At 40.0% G+C, this 10295-nt stretch overlaps 1 protein-coding gene across 1 annotated transcript; it reads right to left on the minus strand.

The window, feature by feature from the left end:
• Nucleotides 1–1200: 1200 nt before the first annotated feature.
• Nucleotides 1201–6429, minus strand: zdhhc24 (zDHHC palmitoyltransferase 24). The gene is made up of 3 exons (XM_008280329.1): nt 5824–6429; nt 4055–4332; nt 1201–3133 (listed from the first exon to the last, which is right to left on the minus strand). The coding sequence occupies exons 1-3, from the start codon at nt 6126–6128 to the stop codon at nt 2841–2843; spliced, it is 876 nt and encodes a 291-aa protein (XP_008278551.1). The 5' UTR covers nt 6129–6429; the 3' UTR covers nt 1201–2840.
• Nucleotides 6430–10295: the final 3866 nt, after the last annotated feature.

The following is a 10295-nucleotide window of genomic DNA, read 5'->3' on the forward strand; positions in this document are numbered from 1 at the left end:
TCGGCGACCTTATTAATATTAGGGTTAAAACCTAAGAGTTAGCTTGCTAAAATAATAATATCTAACATATAGAAACATACTCTTGTATTTTTATGATTCAACATCATTTTTTTTTAGACCTACTAGCTTGGAGTTAGAAAGAGTGCTAACACATAACATGCTAACGTTAAACTACGGCGCAACTACGAGTGAATAGCAGCGCGACTAACGTTTTTTCAGTTAGCATTAGCTAAGCTACACTACAAAAGAGTGAAAGTCGACCAAAACGTTACCTTATTTCACTACGAACAATGCTCTACTCGACGGTGGCTCACTCAAGCTACTGGTACCGCATGTAAAAATGGAAATAAAAAAGTCTTACCAGCCAGTAATGTTGAATTGTAGCTAGCTGTTAGCGCTAAGGCAGCTAACTTGTCCTGCCATATACAGAAGGTCGCCGAACAGCCCGCAGTTCGGTTTAAATGATAACTGGTGAAAACTAGAGATTAACTGCTGCTAAATGTATGAGTCAGACACGAACTGTGAAGATGTGACTACCAGGTAGCAATGATAGAATGGTGTCTCAGTATCACTGTAGAGAAAAGAGCAATGCTTAAATAATTAATACATTCTGTATTGGAGAAATTCATTTTAAATTCTGTATTTTCAGCAAAGTGTGTAACTGATATAAATAAATAAATAAATTAAATAAATAAATGTAATGTTTACTGACCCTGCTTAAATGCCGTTTTCTTGAGTATTGCAATTAGGTTTTGGAAAAATTTGGAGTGGTAAAGAGATATTAAATATGCTGGCAGACACGGCTAAATATAGGATTATTTGATGAGACCTACATTTGACCAACTTCACATCAACATTTTCAAAGTCTCTCCTAAATTTTTTTGATGCTAAATACATCTTTACAAAGACATGTTGAAATGAGTTACTGCTTAGAAATGTCATGAGTTGAGTATTTCCTTTGTAATTCATCCTTTTTTGAGCAGTTTAAATAAAACTGTAAGTAGAAAATGTTGAGAAACCTCATTCTGACTGTATGAGTTACATTGATCCCATTTCAGAAACTTTCTAATGGCTAGTTTGAGTTAATACTCTCTATTTATCAATCTCTAATGCCCAAGAACTGGATATTATTTATTCTAAAAACAATGTTAATTCGATTTTTTTCACAAGTGTGTGTATTTGAAATAATTTGAAAAGCAAAAATTCAAACCCAAATTTAATCATTCCAACACAACAATTTCAAGAGTGCAAAATACACAATGATAAAAACATTTTTAGCGATCTGGCACCTCCCTTCATACAATGTATTGAAACACTTTTAAATTACAAAACCAAACATCAAATGGTGGAACCCATAAGAAACGCCATCAAAAAAAGAAATCAAGCAGACATATATATGATAAGCACAACAATCAATAACACTTGAAAACAATATTTTTGGTAATATTGTACATTGAGTGGCAAGTAAAAGCACCTTCCATAACAAAGGCTTGTAATTGTTCACAACACTTTAAGGCCAGGAGAGTTCAAACAAAGCAAAAAGGTGCAGAAGAGGAAAATAAGGATTGCTGTGAGGTAATTCCAGATTGCATCAAGAGTTGTAGGATGTGTCTTAAATCAATATCACATGCTGAACTGAAGTAGATGGTAATGATGAAGTATACTTAAAACAGTCAGGTAAACTGCTACAGGAACACCTCAAGAAAAAAAGCTTTTAAATCTTTGGAAAAACATTTTGCTTTCTTACTGATTTAATTGTCAGCTACAGTTTGACAGTATTATTGATGCGTAAAATGAAATGTATAAAATGATTAAGTGTATATATCATCTGTTAGGATACAGGATATACCTTGTACAGTCACTATGTAGTAAGGAATTAGGACAGAGATGTTGCTTATGGACTGAAACATGAGTAAAGTAATACGACACATGGAGAAAGACTGTTCACACATCATGTCCAATTGGTTTTCAAATCCTGTATTTACCAAATGACTCCACACAAGTCCTTAACGTGGAACATCAGATTACACATCATGTACTATTTTTCTGCTGATTGCTTTCTTTAGGGCTTACATGTGTGCTGTCCTGCAGATGTAAAGACATCATTGTGAACCTCATCTTGGTGCTCTCACTGTTCCCTCTGGCACAGTGATATCCAGTGAAAAGGTCAGTGTAATAAACTCAGCTGGAGCTCAGGAGTAGCTGCAGAGAAGGCACAAGCACATCATGATCCTAACAAGTAATAGAACAGCAAATAGGAGGCTAACGATTGTGTACTTTATAATAATCCTTCGGTGTAGTCAGGAGCAGTGACCCTCAGATTCAGGCAGCATTAGTGCATAGAAAAAAAACAAGTAAGTGGCCGTTATCACCACTCCCTTCAGCCCCCCTGCCCTAGAGGTCACTGTCAGGGATTGCGAGTGCTTGTTAACACGGATTTTAAATTCTACATTTTTCACGATCAATAAAATACATTCTTCCAGTAGCGTTTTTAAACATATATTTTCAGTGCTCAGTATTTCAAAGTAACACAGGTGATTTCTGTGTTAGACTGAGGCCCGCCTCAATGAGATTACAGATTACCTCGAGGTCAAGACCAATGCACCTTCAAAAGAAGACAATTAATTTTTCAATGTGTCAGCACAGTAAAAGGCTACAGAGAGGACACTGGCTGACTGATATAACCAGCAACACCTGAAACAACCACATGATATTCTAGCTTCCTCCCATCCCAAGCTACCTCTTTGGAACAGAGGTGATATTCCCTGCCGCTGCTGCTCCCAAAACTTTAACCTTCACCACTGACGACAGGACATGTGGCCTGTTCAGACTTTCAGCTGTTACCGGGAGGGATCCAGCGATCCTGTGACCTGGAAGTGTATTCCATCTCCAGGTACTGGTGATGGGATGAGAGGGGAGAGCCAGCAGAGATACCAGCGGATGCCCAGCGTGTGACGCACGTTGCCCAGGAGTCCCAGGCTGTAGGGTTGGCGGGATGAGTACCACTCCCTGGTGGTCTGACCCCGAAACAGCAGGAAGAGGTGGAAGAAGAAGAAGGCTGACACCAGCAGAAAACCCACCACACATGTGTCAGCGATGAAGGCAAAGGCAAAGGCACGTGCTGAGACCTGGCCTGGGGAGAAAAGGAACAGCAGCAGCCAAATATATAAATTGAGGCTCAAGACAATTCAGTGCTTGATTCTGACGTCTGGGATCCACCTCATCATGAAGAAATTAAATGGTGAACTAGAGGTGTAAAGAGAGAGTCCATTTGTAGTAAAAAAAAAAATTACAGAGAGCTCAGGAAAAAGTACCCTACAGAGTTTATAAAATTCATATTTGCTAATATGATGGGTTTTTTTTTCATGTGATGGCATGTTTTGAAGTTTCTAGAAATTATTTATAAAAGGTGCTTTATGATGATTTAAAGAAGTTAAAACTGACTGCAAAGGATTGTTTGTCTCCAAGCAGAGCTGACAATGTCCCACATTGTCATTATTTAACATCCATCTGTTGAATTAGCCATAATTAAACATCCCAAAGTTAAAATTTGAGATTGTCAATGTCCTGAAAAACAAATGTTAAGAAGCTGTTTAGCCCTCGGACCCTGAGGTATAGGATGAAAACACAGATGCTGAAACAATTACAGACAATCAGCTGGCAACTGTTTTCATAAAGTGTATCAGTCAAAACAAGCCACACATTTGATTTGCTCAGTGTCTCTATTGAGAAGATTTGTCTTTTCCTTGTTTTATATTCGTGAATATGAAAACATCAGTAGCTGCAGCCTTATATGAAACATGGCACATGGGTTTAAAGTCAAAACCAAAAACAGATGCTTTAAATTCAACAGTGGTCACAGGTTTATGATCACCTTTCTTCTGCATAACAGACGTACGTTCTGTGTAGAAGTTCAGTCAAATTTAAAAGGACCAAGAATAAAAGAAAAACAATAAGTTGTGTACCATATCAGTAACTCTTCCTGCCAATTATTAACACAGTTACAAGGAATAGTCACAAAATGGAGTATTTAACGTGAGTAACCCTATCATACCTGAAACCAGCATGATCCAGGGTATGAGCAGCAGCAGGACGCTGTGCACCGTCACACCCTCCTTCAGGATGACGATGAAGACTTCTGCGTTCATCAGCGTGGCGTACAGGAGCCCCGACCACATAAATAGCAGGCAGCACAGGAAGTAGCGGTAATTGCGGAAGCCCACGCACTGGCCAAAAAAGACACAGTGGTGGTCCCGCCGCAGTACACACACCTTGCAGTCGTAGCAGTGGGAGCAGCGTGGAGGAGTGTGTGTCTCGCAGGTATAACAGTACCTGTGTGGAAAAAATAGAAAACATTGTTATTTATGGCTGTAGATGTTCCTGAGCAACATTTCACTGATGACACTGGCTATTAATAAGCTTCTTTCATTAATCGAAATGGGTTCACAGAAATGATTTACATGAAATCCACTCTTGGAACAAATGGGAAAGAAATCATGTACATATGTAATAAAAACAACAACAGAGAATTAAGTTTCTTTGCTGTGGTCACTCTAATAATTTAGGTTTCTTATTGTCCCATCTAATAAATATCAAAAAAATCCATTGGCTGGTTTAGTTGTTTAAAGGTTGTCTTTCTGTTGAACATATATACAAAATAATTGTGGTACATTTCCAGTTTTTTCCCCCAGTGTGTTCCATATTGCACAGCTTAAAATGAATTAATTGCATCATTGGTTTCTTGAGCTAATCTTTGGATTGTAGTTGATTCTACCTGTTACTGATTATGCTAACATTGTCAATTAGAACACCGCTAACACTTGTATTTAGTCACCCAAGAAAATTCTCACATAGAATCCTATAATGCATATTTTTGTATATACACATATTTACCACTACCATTGTCTCGTATGATTTGCTAGAAGAGAATCTGACTGGATGCAGTTCATTTTAAAATGTCCTATCTATTTGAAATGGTTTCTGAACTTACGTAGATCCTACTATCCAATAAACCATTATGCAAAATCCCTTTTTCTTTGTCCCTAGAACGTTCAAAGAGGCGGACACTTGTGTCCTGAAGGCCATTTCAATGCAAAGCCCCTTCCAGTTGGAAAAACCTTTCTCTTTTTCCTTATTTCTATTACCTCTTTTTGCTCCTTCTTTAATTTCTCATCTCCAAGCAACCTGTTGTATGTATTTACAATTTTTAAGTTATTTGTCGTACAAGGAATTAGAATTTAAACCGTATTCAGTTGCTCTCTATGCTGATGTAATTAATGTATTATCTGGGTCTTTGTAGTCGATTTTTCTTTTACAATAGCTGAGATCTGGGCGTGTGGGTGGGAGAGGATGAGTGAGCTGTCCGTGTTTGTGTATTTGTAGTGTACGTTATATAATGTTGTGTTTGCACGTGTTTTGTATTTGTGTTTTTAGGATACCCTTATATGTGTGGTGCTACATCTCAAGCTGCTATCGTTCAATGAATTCAAATTCAACACTTGACTCACAAAATGGCCAAGATGACATGACCTGCACTATCTCATTACAGCCACATAGGATTTTCTATTCAATCTGGTGGAAGTCTGACTGTGGGAAATCTTCCTTTCTTCTTTTTCCACTATATTGTTTTCCCTAAAAACTATAAAGCATGTACAACTACGTCAGAAAACAAAACTATACAGATTTAATAGCCTACATTAAAAACATTTGGCTTGTCTACATACTTTTGGCCATATATATGTGTGTGTGTGTATGTGTGCATTTACAATATGCTTTGTTTGAAGCCATAAAGCTGAACTCTAATGGCCACTGCTCCTTCCTTACCTCCAGCCCTGACCCATGCCTTCCCCTCCCAGGAACACCCCTCTGATGCTGGGGCTGGTTTTCAGGAAGAGCAGGGCGTTCCAGCAGATGTTTCCCAGCATGAAGTACTGAGCCAGCAGGTGAACCACCTTCCACCAGGCAGACCACGTCGTCTTCTGCTGGTCCGCCTCCAGCGGAGCCTCGACCAGCACCAGGTAGCTCACCTCCCCGGTGATGGAGAAGACCAGGAAGGTGTTGAGGGCCACCGGCAGGTGGTGACACAGTCTCTCAACCCTGCAGAACACTTTACTGGCGAAACTCGTCATGTTTGGTGCCTGTCCACCTTGTCCCGATGTTTGAATTACAACTAAAAACACGAGCAGTGGAAGGAGCGATTTGACGGGCGCACAGCGGTGGCCGTCGGTTAGCTTAGTGAGCCGAATAGCCGTCCATTAGCCGCCTGCGTGGGCTTCAATCAGCCGTATGAATAATTAATAGTGTCTGTAATAGCTCCCGGACGGATTTCTGTAGCGTAAGAGATGCAATGTAACGCCGTTAGTCTCTGTTAATTCCTCTCTCTGCCACGAACCGAGCTACTGTACGGAATCACAGCGCCTGTCAGGTGCTACATGAAAATACTTCCGCATTGAAACAAGACACTCAAGTTCCGCCCCTACTAAACCGGAAAGAAAATCTATACAGTTCATCAGAATCAGAATCAACTTTCTTGGCCAAGTTTGTACAAGCAAACAAAGAATCTGATTCCTGTGAATCTTATCTCTCTGTGTACAGTAATCACAAACTACACTAAGTACTCAAAATAAGTTAGAAGTTGAAGAGACTCATTCAGTCCATTCAGCATTTATTTTTTTTGGAACATATTTGTACTATGGTAATGGAAATATAATGATCACAATTAAAATTGCTATGTCAAAATGATATATTTTACCCTTCAATCACTCTTTGCTGCATAGAGAGAGAGAGAGAGCGAGAGCGAGAGAGAGAGAGAGAGAGAAGATAAAGCCTCAATCAGTTGGAAAAATAGAAGATTCTGACCCTTTAAAATCATCCAATGTAAGTTTTATAATACAACATTTCTGCCACGTTCCTGACAATTACACAGCTCCATCTGTTCCTGACTCATTTTCCCCATTCAGTGCCTCGATACCAATTACCATTAATTAACAGTATTTTACCATAAGTCCACAGTGTACATAAATGACTGTGTCAGTAACTTTGTAGCCTGTGTGACACTGAAATCGCTCCAACTCCTGTTTAACCCCATTATCATGCCCATATATGTGGATTGGCAGCATGTCTCTGGTCCCTCCCCCCTCAAAGCGTAGCCTTTAATCCCTGATAATCTCTGCATCTACTGAAAGTCTGCAGTCATGGCTGCACCGAAGGAGAATTTACTATCTCTTGGGCATCTGACCGGCACAGAACAAAACACTTTCTCAAAACAAAGAGAGCACTGTGTAATAAAGAGGTAAGACAAGTGAATGCTGCCGATGAATGAATGAATGAAGTGACATATATATGGAGTTTATACTTTTGCAGTCTTTAAAACGTCAAAGGAGTCATTCACTAAACACATGGTGGAATTACTGTAACACAGTTGTATATATGGGGATTTGTACTGTGTGGTTAGAGAGTCTTTTAGGTTTTTCTATCATTTTAAATGAAAATGACAGTAAGCAATAGTTAGACTAAGTTGCTACTTTTATGTGACAATCTAACAAACAAATGCCATCATGTCAGCTGGAAACTTCAGTACTGTCAGCTGGGCTGTGTGAAGGACATGGAGGTGGTGGAAAGAGAGCATGTGTTATTGTCATTCTGTGTTATAACGAACTGTTTATTTCTCTTACAGTGTGAACAAGCCTATGCTGTTGCAAGCTGACTTTTCAACTTTGCAGAGCCACCAGCATCTGTAAGTGTAAGGACAAAATGCCAACAGGGTGCTTGTTGGTGATACGTAGTGTACCTTACAGTGGTGTAAATGTTTGTATTACCTTGTGTGTGTATTTCCTGCAGCGAAAAGATGCACCTGCAACAACGTTGGCAGGAACTGAAGAAGAGAGAGCGTGTAGCACAACAACACAACAAGCAGCTGCTGCTGCAGTTTGAGAAAGCTCAGGACACACTGAAAGAGATGCTGGTCCGCAACGCTGCCATGAAAACTATTCGGGTACACAGACATATAAAAAAAAAAACACACACACACATAACACACTGTAAGAATTTAGATAAAAGATTAGAGAGGGAAGCCTGGCTACTGTATACGTTGTAAATAACACATTTATCTTCTATACCTTTTCTGTACTTGTGTCCTCAAGAATGCTCTGTGTTAAACCTATCATTGTGACCTTTGACCCCTGCAGGTGGAGTATGAGCGATACTTGGTGGAGAGCTCCCCCCGCTGGCAGCAGCAGCTCAAGGACAAAACACAGGCTGCTCAGAAGAAGGTACAATCAGTGCACATTATGCAGTATCAATTTGACTTCACTACAATTACAACCACTACCACTAGCACTACTTGACCAGGTCGTTATTGAAAATGAGAACCAGTTCTCAATTAACTTACCTGCTGAGATAAAGGTTAAATAGTAAAGGTAAATAAAAAAATAAATAAATGAAAACACATTGCCGGTTTTGCAATTTTATTAGTGGAATCAAAATATAAATTTTGAGAATCAGAATAAACAGCATCTTCTACTCTATGGAAGCAAATCAAGCTCATCCAATTTTGAATTTTCAAAGCTGTTGAATTTCTAACTTTGAATTTTGTAACTGTATGAGCCTGATTTGCTTCCATACTACTCTGCTCATCATACAGTGTACCATAACTAGTTTCTGTTTCTACTATCTACTTTCACTTCTCACGTTTATCACCTCAAAAAGGTGTCTGTGAAGAACTCATCATCCATGTTAGTGACGTGTATTGATCTTTTACTACATGCTCTGCTGCCCTGTCAGTGTCTTCAACAGAGGATGGAGGACTGTTTAAGGTCATATCAAAAGATTACAGAAGAGGAACGAGTGACAAAGTCTTCTGCAGACCGACCTTTACTTTCACAAGGTTTGTGAAACTCAACCCTAACCCTCACTTTAGAAAAAAAAAATACTGGATATTGATACATTTATTCTTGTTAATAGTTGTTGATTTCAGTAATTTCCCAGACTGGGATAAATAAAGTATTTTTCTATTCTATTCTTCTATTATTAATGTTAATAGTGTATTTTACACTGGGAAATCTGGGAACTTGGTGGAGGACAGGAAACATTGAAGACCTCAACAATTCTACCTTTCAGGACCAAAGACTATTTTCTAAAGCACAGCTGCATTAAAACCGGTTTTGTTTGTATATTTTATTTAAATTCTTTTTTTTTCTTTTTAAATCATGCACTCTTACCTTATATGTGTCTGTTTTTAGGTTCTACCACAAGGCCACAAAAAATTGCTGCACCTCAGGCGTATTCAAGCCAAGACTACTCAAACTACAACCAAGATGGCTTCTCTAATCTTCCATACACACAGTCCTCCTCCCTGACCCACTCTCAACCCCTTACAGGTAGGTTTCCTATCAGAGTGCCCTATCAACCCCATGCTTCTTCTCAAGTCCCCCCATCTTTCCTCCCACATCCTCACCCATTTCCGCTCCACCATCTCACCTCCACACCGGGTCATCATCCTCATCACCCCTGGTTCAGGCAGGATCCACCAGGCTTGGCTTCCCCGCAGCCCGACTACCCCTGGTCCTGGACTGCTGGTGCAGCTGGGATTCCCCCAGGTTCCGAGGTTCTGTGGGGGCAGATTTACACGGAGGAGCCTCCTCCTGAGTCGAGGGTTTCACAGATTGTCAGGGAAGAAAAGACAAGCAGAGCATCGAGCTCAAAGGCAGAGAGAGGTGGTGGAAGCAGGAGCAGTTATTTGTCCCAGGAGCTGGACATTAAACCAGGTGGGAGGAGAAACACTGATCTCACATCACTGTGTATGTACTGTATGTGTGCGTACACTGTCTTTCTTCACATGTAACTTATGCGTTTGTGCACATTCTGTATCCAGTTCGTCTGTCCAGTGGTCAGGCAGACAGCAGTGAGAGCGGCAGAGATTCCAATCTGGCCAGCAGAGAGACGAGGAAGAGGAGGGAGAAGAGAGGAAGAACACAGCGTAGCTCCTCAGACAAAGAAAGACGCAGATCTCAAGAGTGAGTAAAACTATTATTCACAGTTATATTAGATGTCATTTATCCCACATACACACACTTCCTTCCCTTATATTGCACCATTCGAAAAAATCCTCTCTTTACCTCCTTACTTCTCTACCTACCAGTTAAACAAGTTATCAGTGCTCCACCCAGTTTACAAAACTGCCACCTTTCTTAAGAGTGCATCCATGATAGGACCAGGCGGGGGTGGCACAAGCCATCTCACCGATTTCAATGAAACTTTGCCAGTTTAAAGGGGTCCACCCAAAACTACTTCAGTCT

This window comes from Stegastes partitus, unplaced genomic scaffold (assembly GCF_000690725.1).
Source record: "Stegastes partitus isolate 25-593 unplaced genomic scaffold, Stegastes_partitus-1.0.2 Scaffold190, whole genome shotgun sequence".
Classification (NCBI taxonomy): Eukaryota; Metazoa; Chordata; class Actinopteri; family Pomacentridae; genus Stegastes; species Stegastes partitus.

Excerpts from the sequence above, each read along its gene's own strand:
- zdhhc24 (XM_008280329.1), bottom strand. The coding sequence starts at position 6,128 with ATGACGAGTTTCGCCAGTAAAGTGTTCTGCAGGGTTGAGAGACTGTGT. Across the intron at positions 4,333-5,823 it reads GGCATGGGTCAGGGCTGGAG|GTACTGTTATACCTGCGAGA; the intron begins GTAAGGAAGGAG and ends TTTTCCACACAG. Across the intron at positions 3,134-4,054 it reads CTGGATCATGCTGGTTTCAG|GCCAGGTCTCAGCACGTGCC; the intron begins GTATGATAGGGT and ends TTTTCTCCCCAG.